This window comes from Panthera uncia, chromosome D4, assembly GCF_023721935.1.
Source record: "Panthera uncia isolate 11264 chromosome D4, Puncia_PCG_1.0, whole genome shotgun sequence".
NCBI lineage: Eukaryota > Metazoa > Chordata > Mammalia > Carnivora > Felidae > Panthera > Panthera uncia.
The window spans coordinates 18,766,044-18,793,761 of NC_064807.1; the positions used below are offsets into that span (position 1 = coordinate 18,766,044).

General features: G+C 41.5%; 1 protein-coding gene across 5 annotated transcripts in view; it reads right to left on the reverse strand.

Moving 5' to 3' along the window:
- The window catches only part of GNAQ (G protein subunit alpha q), a 354,951-nt gene that overhangs the window by 87,860 nt on the left and 239,373 nt on the right, over window positions 1–27,718 (reverse strand). For all 5 annotated transcript variants that reach the window (XM_049633988.1, XM_049633973.1, XM_049633997.1 and 2 more), the window contains one exon: window positions 14,944–15,098. In XM_049633988.1, the coding sequence (XP_049489945.1) occupies window positions 14,944–15,098 (155 nt within the window). The remainder of the gene's footprint in view (window positions 1–14,943; window positions 15,099–27,718) is intronic.

Below are 27,718 nucleotides of genomic sequence, written 5' to 3' on the forward strand. Positions count from 1 at the left end.
GAGGGTGGCTAATTCTTGTACATAAGGTACTGTCATGTCCCCGCAGTAAAGAGAAATCATGGCTTTCTGATTCTCAAAGTACTAAACAGGCTACTCGTTGCCACTCCACTTTTAAACACAAATGTGTATTTGCACAGGAGAATTTAAAGTATCATCACATGAAGTGGGAAATTATCTATCACACTGCACATGATGGGGCAAAGACAGAATCAGGGTACTGATTCCGCAACCAAAAAAGGCACGTAAAAGGACTTACTGACTGCCCTAAAAATATTGCCCATGGGGTGTCTCTGTGAACCAAGGGCACTACTAAAACACTAGCTGAGTATCTAAAGCATTCATACTTGCAAGAGTACTTTTCCTTCTTTATCTTTCTTTTGCTCCTTTTCTCTTTTTTTATAAAGGTTTATTTATTTTTGAGGACCCGCGAGCTGGGGAGAGGCATGGGGGGGGGGGGTGGGGACAGAGGATCCGAGGCAGGTTCTGTGCTGACGGCAGCGAGAGCCCAATGCGGGGGCCTGAACGCATGAACCCGAGATCATGACCTGAGCCGAAGTCGGATGCTCAACCGACTGAGCCACCCAGGCGCCCCTCTTTTGCTCCTTTTCACTGTCAGTATAGTTCACAGAAAGTAACAACCACCTCATAACAAACTTAGACTGAGCACTTACTTGCTGCTTGCCACACTGGGTTCCGTCTGTTCACTGCCCAGGTGGCAAGAGCAAGGAAATAACTACTGAAGATGCTCCCTACATTTCTGACTAAATGAACTGCACTTCTCGCTTGACATTCTTTTGGCTTTGCCTCCGTTGGGTGGTGGAAAAGGATTGAAGATGCGTTGTGGACAGTGAAACAGGCAAAATATGTATGCAACCAAGACCCGCAGTTTCCAGGGCGCCTGGATGGCTCAGTCGGTTAAATGCCTGACTATTTTTTTTATTAAAAAAAATTTTTTTTAATGTTTATTTATTTCTGAGACAGAGAGAGACAGAGCATGAACAGGGGAGGGGCAGAGAGAGAGGGAGACACAGAATCCGAAACAGGCTCCAGGCTCTGAGCTGTCAGCACAGAGCAGGGCTCGAACTCACAGACTGTGAGATCGTGACCTGAGCCGAAGCTGGACACTTAACCGACTGAGCCACCCAGGCGCCCCCAAATGTCCGACTCTTGATTTCAGCTCAGGTCATGATCTCTCTTGGGATTCTCTGTCTCCCTCTCTCTGTGTGCTTCCCCTGCTCTCTCTCTCAAAATAAATAAACATAAAAAAAAAAAAAAAAGACCTGCAGTTTTCACTGCCAGGAGTGGGCCAATGAGGAGAGCTTGCTCCTGTGTAAGCCCTACCCATGTGCCCCCTTGGCTCTAGGCTCACAGCACTTTCTGCATTTCACAGCTGCTTAGGGGAAAAAGCCACTCTGTTCCTTTAGAAATGGGGTTAAAGAGCAGAAGGGACCAGCACATCCTCATGTGTTGATTCCTGACACATTGTGAGGGAAGGTAATAGAAGAGTCTCTGAACTGAACTGTGCTTTACATCGAAGCATCTCATATTCTGAAGAAACACTTGGTTGGAATATGCCGGTTGGGCAGGGGGAGGGGGGTGCGGGGGAAGAGGTTCATGGTGGATTATTCCATTCATTTAACCTTTTACAAAGAAACACTGAGGTCTGAACAAATTTATATTGCAGAGTAAATTCAGAAAGTTAATTATAGCTATAATTTGTTTTGTAGGAATGATTCTGAGCGGCTGCTGAGGTCATTCTCAGGGTGTTGCTATGGTAACAGGCACAAGGTACATTTCCAAGGCAATGTATGTGTAACAAGCGGCTGGCAGGAGCTCTCTCCTGATGTCAGGGAGACAGATCTCCCATGGTATACATGGGACTTCTTTAACTGTCTAGGAGACAAGACATATGCAAGAGTGCTAGAAAATGGGAGGTTTAGTTGGTAAAACTCACCTCACTCCCATCCATCCATCCAATAACTTGTCATCGCTTTGAGATATTTCTAATTGATAACTTGGTAAGTGATTAAAAAAAAAAAAAAAAGTCCTCACTATTTTTCCACGTGTGTTTGTCCCGTCAGGGTTCTCACACTCAGTGCGATCAGGGACCGTGACTACCTTTGTTCGTGTCTGGTCACCAACACTTAGTCGAAGGACTAGACACAGCGGCAGGTGCTGAACAGGTGACAAACTGAAACAATTTGGTGGAAAATGCTGTAGTGGTTAGAACAGCAAGTTACACCTTTTAGGAGAAAACACAGGAGTAAGGGGGTTGTTAGCTACCTATGTAATTACCTGGCTGGGATATTACTCGCCTGCATCATGTAAGAACTAAATTTTGAATTTAAATGCCTCTGACGAATGTAGAGACAAGACGGAAAGGAAAGGCATCATCTATTTAATTTCATTTAGCAGCTGTACTTCCTGCTCCTCTCTAGGTCCTGGCCAGAGAATGATATAATTTGTATATCTGCTTTATGCTTGTCAATATCAAGCTTTCAGGCCTTGGAATTCCCTCTAACCCTGGGCAAATGGAGAGAGTGGTACTTTACAGACAGAAAATTCTCACACACTCTCCTTAATGGAAGAAACGGGTTTCTGATGGTTTTCAGTGAAAAACAAGGCAATAAGAAAACTCATGTAGTAAAATTTCAATAGTTTCTTTCCTACCATGAGAAAAATGCAGGGTCATCTAGAAATCACTGATACATTTTGACCATGACATTCTCATAGGTGCTAAGGCCAGGAGATTCCCAGGACATAATCCCTGCCTTCAAGAAGTTTACCGACTTGTGTCAAGAAAAGGGTTATACGAAGAGGCAAAATGGTGAAGTTTATTAGGGATAGAATGAACATTCACATATTTTGGACAGAGTCATTTTCTGGGAACTTGTTTGAACTGTCTCTAATCCTTGGTGATTATCCACAAAGCACCCTTCTGTAGTATGAGTGATTTTATTAAGGAAATCATGCCCATTAGTTTATCATCACACCTTGTAGCTGCTAAATTCTTTATATATTTAACTTCAGGGTCACCTCTGGCTACAAAAAAAATACGAAATTCAGAAATAGGATATAATTACTTTAAATGATTAAAAATATAGGAGAAAAGCTTAACTGTCCCTAAAATAAAAGCTCCAATCAAAATAATTATGGCATTTTCTCTCTTGAATGTTTTTAAAAAAAAAATTCCAATTATTCCTCTTTTTTGACAATAGGTTGTCAATGACAGTTTTGAGTTCACCTTCCCATTTAATTTATGCTCCAATCTGACATGTAATGAGAGCCTGTTTTTGACAGAAACATCTTTTTAAAATCGAAGAGAAAAAAACCCACCACCTATGACTGGAAGGGTAATTGAAAAGAAATTAGAAATTAAGTGGCTTTTTTTAAAGGCAAGAAACATGAATAAAATTCAGAGATGACTCAGCAGGTAAACTATATCACATTACAGCTGTGGTTAAAAAAAAAAAAATGTAGTAAGTTACAGGCATACAACCCTCAGCAATTACACCAAAAGGGGGAATACCTGTGGGTGGTAAGTGAAAAAAGAAATCTCTGACATTTGGTATAAATCCAACCAAACATAGTAAGATAGATGAATAGCTCCTCGGAGTAGTTAACCTGCTATGGGCTGGTGCTGCGCATATGTGCCCGCATCCTTCAATTCCCGTGGAAGGGCCTGCTCTCAACAGGCTGCATTTATGACAGATTTGCAGCTCAAGTCAGACATTAAAAGGAAGTTCTGGCACAGAAAATGGCTCCGGGTAGAATTTCACATTTTTAATTATTGAAAAGAAGGTTAGAAAAACTAGGTCGGCTTCATCAAAAAACCTAAGAAGGCCTCATTGTAAGAGGAACAGTCTGAGGGGAGTTCAAAGCTGGATCACGCCAGATCTTCTTTGACACTGTCCAAAGCAGCTGAAGCTAAGGAGACAACCAGGAACACGTGATCCCCGTACAGGTACCATGTGACCACAGGGGCTCGAAGGCAAAAAATAAAAAAGACAGAGCGAACGTTCAAAGAACAACATGGAGGGAAGTAACAGTTCTGCGAAACTGCCAGTCGCCGGGGGCAGTCAAGTACAGGGTCTGGTGCCCAACCTCCTGCATCTGGCAGGTCTTGTTGCAGAAAGGAACCTGCCTGGTCATCTGGTTAGGCTGGTTAGCTGCACAGGATTACTCATTACACAAACGCTCCCATCCCGTGAAGAGCTCATTTTGTTGGGGGGCAAACCAACTTTCCTCCTTCATTTTTAACACCTGGCACACCATGATCAGCGTTCAAGGAAGGGCAGCATGTATCACGGGGACTTGGGTCCTAAGGAGTTATTTGTTTTCAGTACAAAATTACAGATTTAAAACAAAGATCACCCAGTGGTAGCAAGTAGGTGATATCCTTATGGTTTATGAAAACAACTCAAGGGAGAATATTCTGGGGGATAAAAGAGAAGTCTAAGAAATCATGCATTTCAATTATCCTTGGCCAAAGAACTAAACCGACTCAGGAAAGCAGATTTGTAAAAGTAAATTAAGTGTCTCATAAAAAGATCCTATCGCTGCATCTGTTAAATAGTTTCAGGTTCTTAGGAATCTTATATATGGTTAATTGATACGAATGCTTCAAATAAAGAGCCCATCGATGTCAAATGGAAAATGGGCCAGGCAACTTGTGCGTCTGCTTGGGTCATGGAGATAGATTTTTCAGTCTGTTGCTCAAACAAATAAATCGATCTTATAATTAAAAGCAAAAGCAAGGGGCGCCTGGGTGGCTCAGTCGGTTAAGCGGCCGACTTCGGCTCAGGTCATGATCTCGCGGTCCGTGAGTTCGAGCCCCGCGTCGGGCTCTGTGCTGACAGCTCAGAGCCTGGAGCCTGTTTCAGATTCTGTATCTCCCTCTCTCTGACCCTCCCCCGTTCATGCTTTGTCTCTCTCTGTCTCAAAAATAAATAAACGTTAAAAAAAATTTTTTTTTTTTAAAAAAAAGCAAAATGAGAAAAGAGAGAAGAGAAAGAGAAAAGGGAAGGAAGAGGCCTTTTCCAATTTGCTGGTCTGGCTTTCTGCTTTATTTGCCTTTTATGTGGTAACTTTCAAAGCTGCTGACTAATTCTGACAAAATTTTTACACTTCTAAAACATATCAAGAGGGGCGCCTGAGAGGCTCAGTTAAGCATCAGATTCCTGCTTTTGGCTCAGGTCATGATCTCACCATTCGTGGGATCAAGCCCCCCATCAGGCTCTGTGCTGACAGCACAGAGCCTGCTTGGGATTCTCTCCTTCTCCCCGTCTCTCTCAAGATAAATAAATAAATATGAAAAAAAGTAAAACAAAGCAACTCAAGAAACATCAGAAAACTGCTTTTTATCCTTGCCTGCTTGTCCTGAAATGTAACGATAGTGCTTAATTCAGTTAATCTACACAAACTTACTGAAAATCTGTTATATGTTAAAGCTAATGCACTCTGTGTGTGTCAGAGGGAGGGGGGCTGGCACAGGGAGCTGGTACAAAATACTTAAGATATATATATCCTTTGCCTTGAGGGACAGGAGGCTACCTGGGAAGCTAAGATAGCACAGATGAATCAATTAAGAAATAATTAAGTGCCAAATTGTGAGCTGCTAACTATGAAGGCCATAAGGAAGGAGAGATGATTATGAACTGTAGTCACGAGAGAATAGTGTGGAGAAGTGGGGGATGAGTTACACTGAGCAGACAAAATGAGATTTGGGTAGGCAGAAACGAAGAGAAAAGAAAGATGGGAAGAAATTAGGAAAACCCAGAAGTTACTCACTTTCTTGCTATTCAGTCATTCATCCAATTACTTTCTCCGAAAGTCTACACTGAAAGCTAGGTACTGTGCAAACATGGAGTGCCAACCATAAAATTAAAAAAAAAAAAAAAAAAAAAAAAAAAAAAAAAAAAAAAAAAAAAAAAGATGCGAGTCCTGTCCTCAAGGAGCTTGTAGTCTGGGAATGGAGATGAATGTGCTTTAAATAACTACACTACAAGGCAGGGGCGCCTGGGTGGCTCAGTCGGTTGGGCGTCCGACTTCAGCTCAGGTCATGACCTCACAGTCCGTGAGTTCGAGCCCCGCGTCGGGCTCTGTGCTGACAGCTCAAAACCTGGAGCCTGCTTCGGATTCTGTGTCTCCCTCTCTCTCTGCTCCTCCCCTGCTCATGCTCTGTCTCTCTCTGTCTCAAAAATAAATAAATAAACATTAAAAAAATTTTAAATAACTAGAGGCTCCAGTGGTTGTAGGCAAGCGTCAGCCATGAGAAAAAAACACGACTGATTAAAGTAGGTATCTCAGTGTCATGTCCCCTTAACTTGGTTGGATGTTGGTTCCGTAAGATCAGAACTTTCATTCTGATAAGGATGATCAGGTCTGAGCAGCTGGTCATAGTAAACTAATTGTACTAATTACAGATCAAAATTCAACTCATCACTTTAAATCAAGATGCCATAGTGATAATGAAGCATCAGGGTCATCCAGTCAGAGTTAAAAGACTGCTTGGCAGGCAGGAGTCAAAATAAAGGGACCCAAATGACCTAAAGGGTTACATGGAGAGAGCAAGGTTCCAGAGCTCACTTGTGACTGAAGCTAGAGTTGTCTTCTGCTCAGGTACCTGTTCTATTACAAAAGGCTGTCAATTCTACCCTTGGATCCACTGATGGTTAAACCTATCACACTCTCCTTAACCCGCTGTTCCAGGTACGACAATGAGCAAAAGGCAAGATGTGTAAGACACAATCCTGGCTCTCAGAGTCAAATCAACTCAATGAACATTTCTGGTCATTCATGCTACCTTTGGTACTAGACAGGGAATATGACAGAGCGTTCTCCGATGCCCACTTCCTATCAAGTTTTGTTGTGCAAAGCAGCACTTACTGAGTACTGCGGAAGGAATACAAGCCATCCATTCTCTCAGTATTCTGAAAACTAGCTTTGGGTTAATTCAGAGGGCAGGGGCCCTAAGGTAAGTTCTATCTAAACGCAAGTGGACGCAGAATACCAGTTGCCTGTAAACATTCAGTCTTCTCTAAGAGATACCTGCCATTTGAGTTGTGGGGGGGAGGGGGGCAGGCGGGGAGGTAAAAATCAGACAGTGAATATTCTAGGCTTTGTGGGCCATACGGTCTCTGTTGCAACTATTTAACTCTGCCAACGGGCGCAAAACCAGCTATAGGTAATACATAAGCAAATGAGCGTGGTTGTGTTCCGATAAAACTTTATTTATAAAAAAAAAACAAAAACAGGCAGCAGGGCTGAATTTGGCCTGTGGGTTTGCCAATCCCTGTTCGGGAGTAACAACATTCCTGGTTTCAACTGGGGACAGTGCCGTCCTGGGGAGACTGTGGAGAAGAGGCCGAACTACAGAAGCTGAAGATGCCGGGCCAAAGCGTGAGCGGGCAGCAAGCTGACAATATGAAGCATGTCACTCGCACCCGCTATGCCCTTCAGGCAGGGTGAATGAATGGCAGACAGGTGCCCTTTCCCTATTACATCGCAGTAATGAAGCTTAGAGTGCAAAGCATACCCAAGTCTTATCTTAGCATCTCTGAAGTGCCAAGGGTTCTAAAAAAGGAATAATAAAGACCCGCATCTTAGAATCATCAGTTCACTGTGGAAGACAAAAATTTTGTTTGTTTTGTTTGTTTCATTCTTGCAAAAGGTTATTAGGAGATACGGCTCATTAGATGACAAAACAGAACAAAAATAGAAGTAAATATGTCACTCAAGTGAAAAAAAAATGACATACTATTGTTGGTCTTTTCAAAAAGAGCAAACATACTCAATATCCATGCCCTCTTCTGGGCTCAAGATGGCATTTTCAGTAATTTAACCATGTAGAGAATAATCTTTGTTCATTCCATTCTCAGGGAAATTTGGGGGTGCCAGGTTTTCAGTTGACTGCATAGGATAATGGTTTCTCAGATAAAGGCAGTCTACTGTAATAGATCACAGGATTTCAGAATTTAGAAGGCAATTTAGAGATTATAGATCACACACCAGAGTCTGGAGCAAATGGGGTTTACTTCGTCACAACCCCAGAGGTGATGAGTGGCAGAGGGAACTCCATCAAAGAGTAGACCTTGACCCACTGTTCTCTTGACAAGACGATAATCTTGTCTGTCTCCAAAAGCCTGCAGTAGGGTTACACTTTTTACCAGCAGATGAAGAGTAAAGTCAGGATGGCTCCAAGTGTCAAAGGAAACGCACCCTAGAGTTAACTATTTTGCTCATCAGTCAGGAACTTTTTAGTAAGGTATCTCTTCAAAAGAATTCAGCCCTAAATCAGGTGGATATACTGAGTCTACCTCTGAAATTCCTATTGCATTTTGAGCTCAACATTCAAATTCCTTGCACATTTAAAAAAAAAATTTTTTTTATTTTAACGTTTATTTATTTTTGAAACAGAGAGAGACAGAGCATGAACAGGGGAGGGGCAGAGAGAGAGGGAGACACAGAATCTGAAACAGGCTCCAGTCTCTGAGCTGTCAGCACAGAGCCCCACACGGGGCTCGAACTCACAGACCTCGAGATCATGACCTGAGCCGGAGTCGGACGCTTAACAGACTGAGCCGCCCAGGCGCCCCTCCTTACACATTTTTAAATTAAGTTAAAAATTTAGGCATGAGGTTAAAAGTAAGCTCCAACAGTGACTTACGCCCAAAAGCCAATTTACATATGTGTTTTGGATTTACAGAAAATTTCAAGAAGGTGTCTGATCTGCTGAGCTCCTTGGAGGGAACTTCAGGAAAGGCGAGATTAGGGATTATTTGGTCTCTTGAGGTGAACACAGAGCAGTCTTTGCCAAAAGCCTGCAGTGTGAGGACTTCTCTCACTACGTGCCAATGTGATGGAGATTTAGTACTGTAGGCAGTGAACTCATTTGACCTGATGCCTCAGTATATTAAAAAAAGATGGTTAACCCCAGGAAAAAAAAAAAAAAGAGTAAACCTACAGCCATCTGTTTATTTGTGCTCTTTATCTAAAGATATTCAAAGCCCTCAGGCTTTTTTTTTTTAATCAATAACAAAAAATAAGAAAATTCACAAAACTCTCCAGCATCTTAGAGTGCTATTTATTCTTTTGATCAATAAAATTAGAAGGATATACCAAATGAAAGTCAATTGCAAACTTATCCAAAACTGCTTATCCATCTCCTAGACTTTCCCATTTCCTCGCTCCTGGGCTGCCTGCCCACTGTTTATTATGATCAGTAAGTTGGCTAACCAAAGCAGAAAGAGGGAAGCTCAAATGACTTTGTTGTAGCTTTCTTACTGGCTCTAGTTTAACTCCAATAAAAAGTTAATGGATAGAGTATGGGGGGAAAGGGTTAAGACGTGAGGCTATAATACGAGGTGCCTGGGTGGCTCAGTCGGTTAAGTGTCTGACTTTGGCTCAGGTCATGATCTCACAGTTTGTGGGTTTGAGCCCCGCACTGGGCTTTCTGCTATCAGAGGGCCTGCTTCAGATCCTCGGTCTCCTTCTCTCTCTTCCCCTCTCTCACCTCCCCCCAACCCCCGTCTCTCAAAAATAAATAAACACACAAAAAAAATATTTTAAAAAAAGACTAGAGGCTAAAATAAAGAAATAATAATTCTGAATTATCCGTGACTTAGAACATCTTCCACGGTGTATGAATAATTGACATGTTGTTAAACTGGGTAGATTTTCTGGATGATAATCAAAACCCTGCTGGGTTTATTTTCCAGTAAACTCTACATAATTTTCCTTCTTGACCTCATATGTACAGAACTACCTATAGGCAACATTTATAAAGATTAATGAACAATTCGCATCTTCTATGGTGAGTGATTTATCTCATCATAGACATTTATCTATTAATCTATCATCTATTCATCTAACTAGAGTCAGTTTTCTATCTCTCTCTCAACCATCCATCCTCTGTAAAGCTGTATTTCACAGTGATTAAGATCTGGGGCTTTAGAAGAAGAAAAGTGATTTTGACTCCTACTCCTACTCTTACTAACTGTATGACTTTAACCAAGCTACTCAACCTCTCTGACAACCGGTTTCCTCTACTGTTTGATGGGGATGATAGGAAATATCTACCACTTTAGGCGGCTTTGAGGATTAAATGAAATAATGCATGTGGAATCTGACATATAGTAAGAATCTAACTACATACAGTACAGAAGGACACAATCTAACATAGAATAAGTGTTCAGCAAACAGCAGTTACGATGATAACAGAACTTTCCAGAACTCAGACCTTCAAAAATAGCAGAAGAGAAAGAAACAACAACTTTGAATGCTTTCACGGCTCTGACTTCACAGTTCATCTACAATGGCACCTACATCATGACCGCACCTACATCATGGTCAATGAAATAGTGGAAAATTACCCATCTATTATTTCATGGGACGATCATCTGTGAAGGTCAAACATGAGCAGTCACCGTCAGGCTCTGAGGAGAGAGACACTTTAGTAAACACGGTAACAGGTACGAAAGAGATGTGCAAAGTACTAACCCACAGGACACAGTGACTCACTATCTTTGGTGTTGGGCAATACTTTCAGAGAACAGACCACTGACCAGGGTCTGGAAGGATGAAAAGGAGCTCACCGCGTAGGAAAGAATAAGGACATGCTTGGCCTCTGCTCTCAGTACTCCTGGCATGTGGCCGGCAAGACTCTCGCCATCAGCAGGGTTCTGGAGACAACAGCTGTCGTGCTGCCGACTCTGAGCAGATGTGCATGGCCCTGATTCTCACACTGCTAGAGATGACATCTGTACGTGTCACCTGAATCTAAACTGAAGAACCACAAGTGGAGACACTGCTCGAGAGAGGTGGTCCTGAGCTCTGGAAGAGTTCTGGAAGGTGATGATATTGTTTAAGAAATCACGTCCAGAACACCAGCGAGGTGTTGCTTAATTGTAAAGATAGAACAATGCAGAAAAATCTTTAAGAAGTATAGGAGGGAGATACAAATACTAAAAATACACCAGTCGGGGGCACACAAAAAATGTCAGAAAAGAGGTAACAGCTATCTGGAATACAGAGTCAAGGATTATTTTGAATTATTTCTATTTCATAGTTATTCTGTGAAAATGAAGTCAGTACTGGGAATCAACGGTGCTCAAGATATGGGGCCCCCATCGTTTTGAGTGTTCTTCCTGCGGTTCCCAGAGCATCCACTCGGGCTATACACACGTGAAATGAAGCAGCAGGTGGGTGAATCCCGAAAGCCACAGGTCCTATCTTCGTGGTGGGAGGGCTTTCCCAGCTGAGGGAAAGGAAAAGTGCCCGAGCCTAACTGGGGAAGAAAAAGGGGTCTCCAATACTCAGGGCTCCTGACACAGTGGAATTGAAGGCCGGCCGGCCAGCCAAGCTGTTGGCCACCGCTCTATAAAGAGGACTAACTCGTCTTGGGAAGAGACCAGAAACACGGGGCCAGCTAACTCAGGTTTCCACATACAACTCCTTACATAACTGGTAGGAATACCCTGGTTCTACTTCCCTTGAAGTAAACAGTCTTCTAGCGAAAATAAAGAGGGGAGGGGAAACCCCAAACAAAATACAAAACGCCTCCCTAGGTTTCATGTAGCTAAACTGACCAAATGTTCCTGCTTAACCAGGATTCCCAGGTTATGCCTTTTATTTCAGCCTATTAATAGCAACCCCTTCCTTCTCAAAATGTCCTCACTGGAATGGTAAGTTGTACGGTCACCATCTATTTAGTCTATAGAACAAGTTACTGTAACAAAAAGATGGAAACATACACTTTTTAGTAGAAAATTTGTTAAAAGATAATCAAATAGCCCCAGCCAAGGAAACAGCCCTGTATTTCACAGAAGAATACCAATGTGGACCAAATGATAAAAGTAGAAAATGTACTCTTTTACAAATCCTAAGGGAAGCATTAAATCACATAAGACTTATCAAATGGAATGGAAGCCATTAAGTGAAGAGTTGATGGGGAACCAGAGATCACCCAGTGACAAAATAACGCCACACAGATTGCTTTTGGTGGCGAAAGGAAAAATAGAACTTTATAAGGGAGGGCGTCAGCACCCTAATACCGTGGGGAGCCTTAGCTGCGCCCATGATGGGCAAACGACATCTCTTAAAATGCAATTTACTCACAATTAGCTTGAATCGAATCAAGTCTTTAAATGTAATTTCCAGCTTACAGTAAATTCAAGAGACAACGGAGTAAGTTAATTCATACTACATAAGGCAATCAGGCTAATCTCTTCAACATGCCAGTGAAATGCGTACAGGCCTCTACTAGATCACGAGAGCCTAAGGGACATATAAACCAACGCAACGTGTACTCCTAAAACCGACCTACTCTATAGGACATCTTGGAAGAATTTGGGAAGTGGGACTGTGAACTGGGTATAATGACAAAAAGGACTGACGATTAATTTTAGGTGTAATACGGTATTATTTACTATGTGGGGAACCGTCCTATTTTTTTTTTTTAAAGAGATAGATCCTGAAATGTTGGTATGTAAGGATCTGTGATAATTTACTTTCTTACTTCTGCACACAAATATGGTTAAAAAAGAATTAGGTGTATGTGCATACACATAAACCAACATCTATCTATCTATCTATCTATGTGTATAGTTCAGAAAATCAGCTTCTCCACATCGCCATTAGGGGAAAATAGAACTGTTTAAAGAATAATCATTTGAAGGAATTTAGATCAGCCTGCCCCAGCTGCCCCCACATGTCTGTCTGACTCCAGCATAAGGGATGTGTCCAAAGGCATGTTTCTATGGTTCACGCAGCCTATACGACAGGATTCTCAGACAGCGGCTTTCCCAAAATCACAGTGTTAACAGGAGGTTCAAGAAATGGTCTTAAATAGCTCTTTCCTTAAAATAGCAGATGTTGCCATGTCCTCTTATTGTACTAACTAACGGGCACCTGTCTAGAAATCCACAAATCTAAGCTAAGGAATGTCACCAGACACGTGTAGAGCCTTGTCTCAAGAATATATGCGCAGCAGCTGATACAGGTGTCCTCGGTGCACACAGGAATCACTCACAGGGTCTATTCCCAGAGCAGAGGCAAAATCATTTCCTAAGGGGGAACCCTGACCTTGGTAAGCACATAATCATTCGACACTGCTTCTCTGATGCCCTAATGGCAAGACCTCTCTGTAGGGAGAAAAGTTACACATGGGTAAAGACTAGAACAGGTGAGAAGGGGGAGAGACGGGATTTATGATAAAAGTTAAGAGATCGGGGTTAGATGCGATGAGAGACTGGAGGATTTATTAGTAAAAAGAACTTGGTAACGGGGGATTCATTCCTTACTAAGGGTCAGGAGAGGCATCACGGCAGCACAGTGAGAAGTGGAGAGGAGTGACGGGAGAACTCGAGAATGGCAGATGAGGCTGGAGGGGAAGCAAGCAGATAGGAGGAGACATACTGAGCAGGAACAGGGAACAAGGGATAAAACACAACAGCACCATGGGGAGATAGATGAAATCTGAAATGGCAAAGCAAACATAAGGACAGAGGGGGCAGGAAGTAAGAGAAAGACAGCTGGTCAAAGGTTGAGGGGGCAGAATTTGGAAGAGACAAGAGCTGACTGCATCTCTCATCTCTGCACTCACAGAAACTTACACAGTAAAGGTTCCGGAGGGAGGGCGGGAGGGAGGGACGAGGGGCGAAGGCAGGCAGGCAGGCAGGCAGCGTGTGGAGGAGAAGTGACGGGAGGGCAGTGAGATGAAGGTGTGGAAGAAGGAAAGAGAAAATAAGGAACGAGGAAAGCACAAATTCCACAGGCACACCAGGGGATTAACACTAGTTAAAACACGACAGACATGGGGATCATGAGCCTTCTATGCCACGTTCTAGAATTACGTAATGCAAATTTACCATAGGAATACAAGCACTGCTGTGACCAGGCCACATTTCTGTGGCTGACCTGAATCGTAACTGATCTTACGCAAATGCCTAGAATAAAAGTCGAAACATGATCTACTATATTGAGAAAACAGAACTGATCAGCTCTTGGATCTTCCAGGCACCATATGTGATGCCAACCAGCCTCTGGGGCTCCTCATTTTCCCCAGGGTCCTGCTCTCATCCAGTGGGTCACTTCATATGAACTGGCCTGAGGCTGTGGACTTTTTTCCATCCATTCTTCTGTCCGCCCAGAACCAACACCAAGAAGCGAAGCCTGGGTTAACATAATTAATGTAGACAGAAATCTGGCTAAATACTACAAAAAGTCCATTTTTCAGGCGCCTGATTATCTAGATTGCTGACTACATTGATTACATTAATCCAACAATTGCCAGATCTTCACTTTCTTTCTGTTGGGCGAGATTTAATCTAGAGAACTAACAAATCTCTCTAGGATGCAAATCTCTCCCAGGACACGTGATTTTGATTGACAGCTCACCAAACAATTTTGGAATGCATGCAAAAGTAGACTCACACGCAATTTTCATGCAAAGGCAAACCTGTCCATCAACATAACAGTGGTTCCCCGAGAGCAGTCAAGGTTCTGTGTCTGGAAACTAGAAACTAGGAAGTGTGATGTGTGAGAAGGCATAATCGAGAGTATTTGTTTGGGGTTTTTAATGTGTGTACGTGTTTTCTGGCACATGACAAAAGGATCAGAAATTTGTATGAAAAGTTATCATTACAGGATTTCAAATCACAATGGAGTATGTGTTTGAGTACTGCTGGTCTGCAATTTGGTGGAAGCAATGGGTGGGTAAATTCAGATTCCTTGAGTTTTCAGTTTGGTTTTCAAATGGAAAACAGTACAAGAAATCCTCTCTCTGACTCACGATGCCAGTCTGTCCCTTAGAAGAGTCTACATGTATGAGGTTGGCACAGGTTTAACATCTGTTAATACAAGTGCAAGAATACAGAAGTTATCACTGCAGAGCACACGAAACTGAAGAGAAAGATCCAAGGGGCCTCCTTGATGAATACTCACTATTTGGTAGAGTCAGACAACTGATATTCTCGTCGTCTATCATAGCATTCCTGGATTCCAGGATCATTCCATAAACTCTTTATTGCATCTACGTATGGATTCTCAAAAGCAGACACCTTCTCCACATCGACTTCTCGAACTAATTGTGCATGAGCCTGTGGAAAACAAACAAATACAGCGGTTTTAATCTCTCTGTCACTGAAAACTGCCTTTGGTTTGCACGTCACACTGCGCACAACTGAGGTTTTCCTTCATGTGCTCATTTTCAACCTGGTTTATCAAAAAGCAATGCTTCATTTCTTTTTTCCTTACAGAGAATCCAGTCCCAAATCTTTCCCTCTACAGTAAACCTGGAGGCTGCATAATGTTGATTAGAAGAAAACAGTGTTCAGCTTCCCATCAGAACAATGAGGATGTCATGCTACACATATGATCATTTCTGGTGATTATCATAATCCTAAAGCAAAGAACAGGAATAATTATGTCCTCTGTATTTATAGTTCATTATAATCAAACACATAATACACTCAGCCCTTGAGTTTACGTCTTAGCATAAACTTAATCAGACTCTTCAGCTAGTCAGGTTTAATTTCTATCATTCCCTTTCAAGATAGGATATAAAACCCCAGAAGAACAATTCTTATCAATGATTTAATGTGAAACACAGTAACCATTCCCCCTCCATTCCAACACATCTTGACTTCCAGAATCTTTATTTCATACATGCCTTATCAACATTATCAGATTGAGAATTCTATTCAACTTTTTAACAAGGAAAAAGGACTTTATTTTCATTACAACATTTAGTAGGAAAAAGGTAAGGAGATTTTAAAAAGGTTTTTGAGGGGCGCCTGGGTGGCTCAGTCGGTTAGGCATCCTGACTTCAGCTCAGGTCTTGATCTTGCTATTCATAAGCTCCAGCTGTCAGCCTAGAGCCCGGCTCGGATCCTCTGTCCCCCGCCCCCCACCCCTGCTGCCAGACCCTCCTCCATTCTCTCTCTCTCTCTCTTCCAAAAATAAATAAAAGCATTTAAATTTTAAGAAAATGTTTTCAGTCAAAAATGACTAATGGCTTAGTCAATTGGGCTTCCAACTTCGGCTCAGGTCATGATCTCATGGTCCGTGAGTTCAAGCCCCGCATCAGCCTCTGTGCAGACAGCCCAGAGCCTGGAGCCTGCTTTGGATTCTGCGTCTCCCTCTCTCTGTCCCTCCCTGCTCACGCTCTCTCTCTTCTCTCTCTCAAAAATAAATAATAAAATCTTAACAAAAATAAAACAAAAAATGTTTTCAATAAGAGTGAAATCAAAATGTGGTACAGTCAACCGAGAATATACCACTGCCTAAAATCCCTGTCAAAATAAAAACCCTGCTCACATCCATCCATATATATATATATATATATATATATACATACATGTATACATATATATATACACCTATATATGTATATATATGTATATATGTATATATATATATATATAGTATATTCATTTAATTACATTATATCAATATATGTATGCAAATTATACATACATATAAATATAACTGCCTTAGAGACTGGAGGTAGGTAGCTGATAATACATTTACACTCTTACTTGCAGAAATACAAACTTCCAAACTAGGTTAGTGGATGGCTTATCATGATCACACGGTGACCTAATTATTCATTTCAAAGGGTTTTAAGCAGATGGAGCTTTAATACATTTTTTTAAAAAATCAGTTTAATCCATGTGAGACCCTGTCTGGTTCCCCAACTTTACCTACCTTCCCTTGCAAGTGGGAAGGGCCCCATATCATTAGATTAATCTGGACTTAAGTAAGGTTTTAAGAAGCCTAAAATGACGAGACTGAAGAAATCACCTTTCTTGTTAGTTCTGTTCTGACTTTGACAGATCTAGTAACCGAGAAGTTCTAGCTCTGCTCTGGACCCCAGTCTTGGAAAAGAGATCCCTGTAGTTGCTTTTGTACCTAGTCCCTGTCCAGGCGATCTGTTCTGTTATCCCAGCAGCGAGCGATCTTGCCAGCCTGGAGTCCTGTTCCTCAGTTCTACTCCCGGCGAGCCTTCCTTAGTCACAGGTCCTGCCCAGCAAGTATGTCTCATACCTCTGCAGGGAGATCTACAGTCAGGTTTCAACCCTTGCCTCTGCCTGTGCTCACTGCAAGTTCAAACTCAGTGTCCGGAGATAGGACAATGATCACATCCTTGGCATAATCTTAAATTAGAACCCCTACAGCTACATCTGCATTACAGGGTTCCCTAGAGGATTCTGGGGATCTTGTGGGGCAGCTGGGTGCAGAAGCAGGGATCTACAACATGGTTTCCTGCTGGATATACTCTAAAGACAGGGTTTTCAATCTGACTCTACTTCTTCTTATGACCCTGGGTAAGTTACTTAACCTTTCCACATTTTATTTCTGGTGGGGAACATACACTGTCCCACCAGCCTCATGTTGTTTTGTGTTGTGTTCTAGTACTATAGCTCAGTGATTCTCAGAAGCTGGTCCGCACACCATCAGCGTTCCGTGGGAATTTGACAGAAATCCAAACCCTCTGATCCTCAAACCTTGTGAATCTGAAACTCTGGAAATGAGGCTCAACAATCTGCCTTACGATTCTGATGCATGCAAAAGTTTGAGAGCCACTGCAGACTACAAAGCTCACAGATGCTAGTTGTTCTGATCATAATTAATTGCCTTGCTGGCCAGGAATTGTTACGGGAAGCTAAAGAGAAGAGGCTCACAGAGGCAACAATCATTCCAAAGCAGATGTCACTGACAGATGTTCTTAAGGGCCAGAAAGCCAGGGAAATGACTCAATGGGCCGGATACAGGCAATAGGGAGTAATGGGAACTGCGGCACAAATATATTCCCTAATTAAAGAAGGCAGCTGCTCCTTAACTCCAACGAATTGTTGCCATTGGCAAGGTTGGTCCATTGTTGCCTGATCTTTCAATTTTTCAAGGAAGCCAAAAAAAAAAAAAAAAAAAATCTAGGTTTTTCTGTGAAATAGCCCTAATTTTAGGTCTTGGCAACACTATACAAGATAAATAAAACATATCTGTGACTGAGCTACATCAGGGGCCATTCAACTGCAACATATGTTCCAAGAGATGCTCTTCTGGGTGGCTCAGTTGGTTAAGCATTCCGCCTTGAGCTCAGGTCATGATCTCACGGTTCACCAGTTCGAGCCCCACATTGGGCTCTGTGCTGACAGCTCAGAGCCTGGAGCGTGCTTCGGATTCTGTGCCTCCCTCTCTCTATGCCCCTCCCCCACTTGCACGCTCTCTGGCTCGCTCTCCCCCCATCTCTTTCTCTCTCTCTCTCTCTCTCTCAAAAATAAATAAGATTAAAAAAAAAGATGCTTTTTCATTGGCTTCCCTGATAAGCTTGTTAACACTGTCCTGCACAGAATCTAAAACACAGTAGCTGGTTACTGGTTAACACATGCTAATGAGTAGTGAATTTTCAGTATTTTTCTACAATAATATTTAGACAAACATTTATATATCCATAGGGAGAAATGGTTGGGACCAAACTCTGAATGGGGTAAAAGCTACATGGTAACGCAAGTTAGCATACGTACTATTTCTTCAATGCCCTTGATACTCACTATACTGGGCCAGTCTTGTCATTTGGAGGGAAGTTCTGTTTCCGCATCTAGAGAAGTTAGCTTCTGGCAGAGAAAAGACCTTCAACACACCAGCCACTTTTCACTCTTATGATTAAATGTTTACTGGACCCCAATGGAAAGCTAGGTAATAGAGCAATTTGAGAACCAGATGTAGTTCTTTCAGGGGGTGGGGGGAAATGGTTCATACAGATGGCAGCCCAACAAAGCACAGGGTTATGTGCTCCAGGAGTAGGAATGAGAGGGAATATTTGCATGTCCATCCTTAAGTTCAGCTGACTGCCAGGGCATTAAAAAAAAAAGACAACATTCTCAACAGTGTATAGTTGTGACTTTCCACAAGAGCCTGCTGCTGTAAAATGACACCGTTTTCTATTGCCAGACCTGTCATTTCTTATCTCAGGCTACCTCTGCTTGCTTTCACTCACCATTGGAATGCCTTCCGTCTTCCTCTCTTTAGCTCTTGTTCCAGGGCTGTATCCTATGCTGCCTCTCCCCCCGGAAGTTATTTCCATTTGCTTCGCCTCCAAAAAAGTTATCTTTGCATCCTTTGCACCACAGAACTTCTATGCTTTGCTTTATGTCAATAGTTACGTCTTGACTTATCCCCCTTCTAGACTATACAATGAGGGAACGGGCTGTAGCTTATTGGTTCTAATTTCTTTGGGGGCCCATACAACAAATATGTGTCCAATTTAAGTGCGCTTAAAAAATACACAGAAACACAATGCCAGGCCCTACAGGTCGAAGTCAGTTTCTCAAGGAAATCTATTACCCGTTACTACTCTCATACAAGGGCACAATCCTCAGCGACGCTTATCAGGGTGGCTGGTGCACATCTATTTGTGTGATATTGGTTAGTATCTTCCTCTCCGTTCACAGAAGAAGTTGCAAGACACGCGCAACACTGCTCAGGTCCTAGCAGACTGCCTGTCACGTGGGAGATGCTCAATACAAATTTACTGAATGAAGGATACAAGGAAGGAAGAGTAAAAACTGCACCATCTTGCAACCAGGACATCTACCTTCCAGTCCTGGCTTTACCCATAACGCTAACCGGCCATGACCCTTAGGAGAAAGGCCAGTTCTTTCTTTTAGAACTTCATTTTCCTTGTCTGTAACAGGATGCCATTAGACCGAATCGAGGACTCATCCGGCCACAAGTAATATGATTACAAACACAGAGGACATGCATCTAGGATGCATACAGCACCCAGGAGCATGTCATACCATGTACTGAAACAGCATTTCACTATTTCCAACCAGCGCCTCAGGAACAGAACACAGTAAGTCTGTACACGAGTAATGCTGCACAAGGACTGAGCAAATAGAACTCACCACCGACAGAGGAGATCAAACGCGATGTCGGAGAGAAGACAGGATTTAGCTGTCAGGTGGAGATAAAGACACACGATGCTTCCAGGGAGGAGGAAGAAATGAACAAAGGCGCAGAGGACAAAATCAACATGGCCCTCTCTCTTAACTGTGAAAACACCAGTCTAGTGAGGAAGTTTCATGCTGACTCTTAATTCAAACTAACCTCCCCCTCCGAGAAAGTTCCAATGCTAGTCTCAACTATGAACCCTAACTCAGAAGTCAACGTCTACCACCTATGAAAGAATATCACTCTCAAAAAACACAGGTCACCACTTGGCTTTGACCCATATCAGAATCTCGAAGTCACCTTTACTGTCTCTTAGACTTCATTGTTTAATTCCACTCTTGCTGTTTGGGAAAATGACATCCAAATATAAGCAACCGTAATTTGCATTTATGTAAGAACGTTCTCTGAAGTTCCGTAAGTTATTTAAAAGTATGACAGCATTTTACAAAATACACATAGAATCTTAAAACTGCTTCTATAAATGTCCCCAATGAAAGTAAATCCTCTCAATTTCCTTTGTAAAAAATATTCTGGATGCGTTAATAATATTCTTTTGCTATGTGAGAATAGGAACTCTATTTGTTTTCTTCTATTTGTCCAAATGTCCAATGTGAATAATAGTGAAAATCACAAGCAATCACGCAAAATTAAATAATTATAAATGAAAAAACCTAACTATGATGAAAAGGAAAGAATTCATTTCTAATAATATAAATAACAATTACAGAGGACTACTGCGCTCATTTGGAACTCTGTGCACAGTAAACAGGTATGAGTTCATCGAATAGAATGTAAAATACAATTCTATTTCATTTCAAGTTACAGTGGAACACACTGGAAATATTTAATGATGAATGCTCGCTTTCAGTGTTCTTAGCAAGCTGGTGGCCAGCCTTAGCGGAACTCTGTGAAGACGAAGTAGCTCCTCTTAGGAACTCTGGCAGAATTCTAGGGAAAGACCACATGGAAACCACAAGATGGGCCAATGTGGTAATGTCTTGTTTTCACGACTCGGTGGTCATAAAATTCAGGTAAATCTTGGACGTGTTGGTATTTCCACGGTGGCTTCGGCAAAGGGAAGGACGAACTGAGTCCCCACCAACGTGGGTCTTGCCCTGCCCACAAAAGGCCAAGCCTTTGGATGACATAAAAAGGACCTTATAATCACTTTGGAGGGATTTTCAAAAACCCATTAACGGCTCGGGGGTGGCTTTAGGCTAGAATGTCCCACTTATTCCGGTTCCTACAACCCAGAAGTAGAAAACCAAATGGTAACTTCCACATTTGTGGAAGCTCTCAGACACAACATTCAGCAGCTCATTAGGGCTGCTCTGTTTGAAAGGGCGCCCAACACAAGCAAAAGACCTCTGAATTAGAGTCTGAAACACTGTCAGAGTCTGTTTTAACTCTAAACCAAGGCTCAAATCATCTCATTTTTGTTTTTCCTTGGTGCGTATTTCCATTTTCACATTTGACTCTAAGAAACAAAACAAAACAAAACAAAACAAAACAAAACAAAACCAAACCCTGCAGACTCCTAAATAAAGTGTGGGGGGAAAACATCCCATGCTTTGTGTTTTATTTTCTTTTGTTCTAAGGAAGCACAGAGTAAAATAAGGGACCCTGGGATGAGATTGCTGTGTTGTGAGCCCACCTTCACCCCGCGTGAACAGAGGGGACCCTGGGCACGCTATTTAACACTTTTAAACCTCTGGTTCCCAATCTGTCAAATGAGGGTAGAAATAGAACTTACCTCAGAAGGCTTAAGAGGCAGAATGCACCTAAAATGCGTAAAGGCAGAGCCTAACACCTAAAGCTACCAGTTACGGAAAAAGCAAAAGAAAAGGAAAAATAGCACAGAACACATAAACCACGCTGCACGCACCTACTAGCTTCTGTGACATTGGGCAAGTCACCCAAGCCTTACTTTGCTCATAATAATATTGAGGTCATAATAGTATTCTGGAGGTCATAGTGAATCCTGGATCTCTGAGTCCTCAAATTGGTAAACACCTCTCAGCATAACATTTCCTACAGAAAACTTGGATGACAGCTATCATTTCTTAGACCACTTCACCTTTTCTGACTTCAGCACAACTTAAAGAGCTGACCTTCATTAAGGCGCATTGCACACAGGCCACAGTTGTGGTGGATGAATCTTTTTATGACCATTACCGCATAAATGACAAAGGACAGCAAAGTCACACCGAGCTCCTGCCGGCTGGGTTCACGTGGCAAATGACTCACTCCCACAGAAGAGCCTCTCCACACTTAGGATTCAACTCGTTGCTCAACAAAATTACAAATTACTACATGATGCAAACTTGTTTTTTTTGTGTGTTTTTTTTTTTGTTTGTTTTTTTTTTTTTGAGAGAAAGAGCAAGCTTCAGTGGGGGAGAGGCAGAGAGAGCAAGAGAGAGAATCTCACGCAGGCCCTGAGCTATCAGCATGGAGCCCAACGTGGGGTTTGATCCCATAAACCATGAGATCGTGACCTGAGCCGAAATCAAGAGTCGGACGCTCAACCGACTGGGCCACCCAGGTGCCCCTGTGACACAGCCTTTTGAGGTCCCTGACGAAGATTATACATCCTGTGTGCGGAATCCTTCAGAGCTAGGAATCTACTGATTTTCCTTTGCTAAGCACCCACGTTCCTCTTTGCACCAGTCTCATATGGAGACTACTGAATTTTTCACTGAGTAATCCAGAGAACCAGAGTGGAAGGAGGAAGAATTTTAATTTTGAGACCAAACCAGACTTCAGTCTTAATTCTCACACACCAGCCCTGTGTCTTTAGGCCAGTCACTCACGCTTCCTGAATCTCAGTATTCCCATCTAGAAGATGGGAAAATAACTCATTGTAGGACTGTTAGGAAATGTAAAATGCCTAAAAAAAAAAAAAAAAATTATAATTACTGTGAAATATTGTGGTATCTCAAAATTACCATAAATAAATAATTGCCATCCGTAATTATTTCAACAAACATTTACCTAACATGTGTCAGGCAATGCACTGGACACTGACAAAGCAGAGAATCTGTGTGAAATAAAATGTCCCAAATAATAAAATACTCGACAAGAAAGTTTATTAGACTGTCACATATTATTCTTTCATTAGGACTTTACAAATTGATTCTCCCATTATTATTATTATTTAATGTTTATTTATTTTTGAGAAAGGGAGAGGGGCAGAGAGACAGAGTGAGAGAGCGAGAGAGAATCTGAAGCAGGCTCTGTGCTGCCAGCAAAGAGCAGGATGTGGGGCTGGAACTCACAAACCGTGAGATCACGACCTGAGCCGAAGTCCGATGCTTAGCCGACTGGGCCCCCCTGGCCCCCCTATTATCCCATTATTGAACTTGTTCTTCTATCACAGATTTTTATTTTTAGTCTCTATTACCGTGTTCACCAAGGCAATCAATGACTATAAGGCATGCTGCCTTTCCTAAAACACATTCGCTGGAAATGTATTTCTCCCTTTGAGTTTGCTTCACTAATGGCTGTATCTGCCTATTCTAAAATACAATGAATTCCTTCTTGGTGGAGGAAATACTTCTTGCTTAAAATATTCTTTTTTCTTTTAAAGGGCTCAATCTCTTTCTTGGCTCTACCACCATAAATTCGGTATAAATATTCTTCTGTTGAGTTCTCTGCTTATCATCTTCCTTTTTCATGTCTGTCTGCCATGTCCTAATTACCATTATCAATGACACTGTAGGTCAGATCCTTGATGCAGCATGACATAATATATATGAATCAGTCCAAAGAGAGTGTTGACTGATTAATTACATGGTTCCATTACAAAGAATTTTGCTCTCAGGTCTGTAAAATCTTAGGATGCGATATTAAAACTGTGCACAGCTGAAATGTCACTTCATGATTATGATGGTAATGGCACAGTATGAATGTGACACACCTACACGTCACGAATACTGTGAAAGCCGGCTTATTTTCCAAGAGTTTGCATAAAGTAATAGTGATAAAGAAGAAATTAGAAAGGGAGATTCTTAAGATGTGCATATTTATAAAAAAAAATAATGAGGTAAACTTTTCAGGCTGCTTTCAAAGAATATTCAAGGAGCATTAGGTACTTTGGGTTTTAATGGCTATTTGAAAAAAATGGGTTCTAAGATCAAAGGCAGATAACCGAGGAGAATGAGGGCTACAAAAAGTTAAACGGATGTCTGTACTGCAGAACTCAGAACTGTTAATAAGGTCATGGTGCCAGAAACCCACGAGCACAGGCCAGGGTTGGAGACACTACCGCACCTCCCAGACCTGCCTGGCCACGGTGGCTTCTCCCTTCTCAGGTCAGTTGATAGGACGGTGTTCTCAGGGATCACATTCTGAGGAACTGCGTAGAGACTGCGACTTCCAACAGACAGGGGTTGATTTTATACAAGCGAAACAACCAACAGATGGATTCTCCCCTATTCTGGCATAATAGGTAAATGCTTGCTTTAGGGATTCATAGCATCTTCATTTTTGAGATCACATTATGTCTGTGGCTCATTTCCTCATATAATGTCTCAGAAGAAACCTAATCATTTTAGCTCTTTGCAATGTCTGTGCTCCTACAATCTTATTAGCCAGAGGACTAAGCTGCTGCTGGCTTGGGATTTTATTTTGTTTCACAACAGGAGGAACAGATAAAGAAGCTTCCCCTGCTTGGCTTGGTAGAATTTCGAACAAAGCTGCAAAAATTAAAAGAACAAGCTCCTTAATGAAGCATTCCCAGATGTTCCCGACGATGCCAGAGTCCATCCCAGCGGGTGTAATCTTTCTGGGACATTCCCTGTGAAACCTGCCCTTTACGGCTTCAGAAAGTGTGCTCAGAACCGAAAGCGAAAGGCTCCCAGTCCCAGGATCTTGGGCAAAGGAGGGAGTCTTTTAGAACACTTGTTTCAATGCCTCTTCAACTCAGCAGGAAAGTGTGCCAACACTAGGAATGGAAAAATGAACGGACAGCAGCACTGCCTCCAATGAAAGACAGTAATGACACATTATAACCTGAGTAGGAAGAAATAAGAGAAGCCACATCTCATTAGGTATTTGTGTGTGTGTGGGGGGGGGGGTGACGGGGGCAGGTGTTAAATATTAAGTTCTATAATTTGTCACTTTGATTAAGAACCCAAATTTCAGGGGCGCCAGGGTGGCTCAGTCGGTTGAGCATCCGACTCTTGATTTTGGCTCAGTTCATGATCTCGCGGTTGTAGGGTCAAGCTGCACACTAAGCGCAGAGCCTGTTTGGGATTCTCCCTCTCTCTCTCTCTCTCTGCCCTTCCCCCACTCATGGTCTCTCTGTCTCTCTCAAAAAGAAATAAATAAACTAAAAAAACCCACAAATTTCAGGAAGATTACGGATAAGAATTGTAAAAAGGTACTCGGACAAGTAGTGAGAAACTGGTCATTTTCCAATGGGAAATAATGCTAGAGTTCACAGTCTACGCACTGACATTTTCAACTATGAAAAGGGCTACTGAAAATAATGCTATAAGCTTTCAAATATTTTTTTATTGACCAACAAATCAGTTTGACTAACATTAGTATTATCAAAATGTTTTCAAATATAAAATTCTTTCTCAAAAATAAAACTTTCAAGTTTCCATGTAGATTAAAGTAAAAAAAAAAAGTGAGAAGGAATTTTCTTGGTACATTCGTGTATTTCAGTCATGTTCTTAGCCACATTTGTTCTGACATCATGTCCCTGACATTTTTTCAGAAGATTATATTTTTTCAATATGGATATATTGTATAATAAGCTATTTCATATCGTTACCCACAATATTTTCCAAAATCGCACCAGCTGTTTCAGGTTAATAAATTTGAAATTGTTAACATTTTCAACGGGTCCTTCTCTATAGACCTTAATATTTTTATTTTGGAAATATTCTCTTTTTGCGGGGCTGAAATATCTGGTAAGCCCGGGACAAATTCTGCTACACGGAAGGTCCTGTTAACTCTTTTATTTTTCAACTCGAAATACATAAGTATTTCAGTTCCAATATATCCATAGAGCTATCTTTTTGTATTAGTGTAGAATATTATCCTATCACAAATACTTTGGGAGACAAAAGTCATTCTTAATAGATTATCACAACTTGTTTGGACATAATTGACTTATTGGTGAGTCATAACTAATTCCAAACACATTCTGCTCCGTAGGCTTCTTAATTTAATAAATGTTTTACCATGATACTGTGCTCCATCAAGAACTATATTCATCTCCTTATCACTAAATACTTTTACTTTCAACAATTTTTAAAGAGGCAAAAGCATTTACGATATTATCCCAAATAATGCCAAGATATTTCACTTTATCAGAATGAACGTTCAAAAACTTCACGTTGACTCCCTGAATTAAAGGGAGAAAAAAAAATCAAACCATTCATTATTTGCAAAGATTTTCTTCTGCTGAGTTTCACAGAATAGTTCCTTTTTTCAATTTTTTTGTACATGCATAAGAAAACTTGGAATAAAAAAATGAGCTAAATGAACATGGATCACTTGATCTAAGTGAAAAGTCATGTTTTCCAGAGTAACATAAAAATGCATTTTCTGCAGCTGCCCATGCTAAAATGTCATTTTGGGTACAATACTTTGAAAATAACAGCTGATTTTAGAAGTAGAGGTTGATACTTTTTCAGCAGAAACGTGTGTTTTGAATTTTGTGTGGTTGATGACATCATGATGGCCACCATGGTAGATGCTAAATACTGATAAACAATTTTGTACAAGTTACAAATTATTGTTAACCCTCTTGAGAAACAAAAACTCAGTATTTAATTTTGTGTTAAACATACACTTTCGGGTTTTTTTTTTAAGATTACGGCCAAAAAGATTTATTCTAAAAATAAAAGGATTATCCAACAATAAAACTAAGAGTAACAGATTTACACCAAACTATAAATGAGAAAGAAAAAAACAAACAAACATTGAAGCAAAAGCTTTCAGACCACCATGGCAAGAATGCTTGGCCTTAACTTTCCACATAGTTCAATTATATGGAATATAATTTCCCAATGACCCTGCTCACTGGAGGTCTGGTGTCCTTATAGTAGATAGACCAGCACACGGCATGATTAGCTAATAACAACCAACAGATGGTAAAGGCAACAGCACCCTCCAGACTGGAAGGAGTTGGCTGTCCCCACTCATTCTTGTCCAAGCTTACTCCATATTAGCGCCGAGTGCCCACAGGCTGTCTTTGAAAAGGAGATGCAGTTACATTGCATCTGGAAGGATTTGGAACAAAGTTGGAACATCTTTCGGATTTAACCAAGTGTTAAAGTGAGAAATCTGTTCAACTGCATGAACAGCATCTGGAAATACAAAATGAAAATCTATCAAATCCATCCTGGTTTATTTTAATAATAAGAATGCTTACTTAAAAATCCTAAACTGCAGGGATGCTGGGCCAACAGGTGTAACCTCCAAGTATCTCAAGCAAACCAGGACTCTGGATCAGGCTATGCATGGAGAAGACTGAGGCCAGGGGAGTCAAGAAGATGAGAGGTAAGCTGATGGACTGCAGACGTACTTATCTAGCACAAGTTTTGTGCTACTACTCACTACTGCCAACGATAATAGGAGAGTGCATAATTCTTCAGAAGAGTGAAGAATAGTTTATGTCCGATAATGCCGAAGTTAATTATGTTGTGACAAAGAACAGACCTGGCTGTCTTCACATTACCTGTGTGACCCTGAAGTCATCTGACTTCGGTCCCATCCCCTTACCCCCTGCAGAGACTGTGTGATGCTC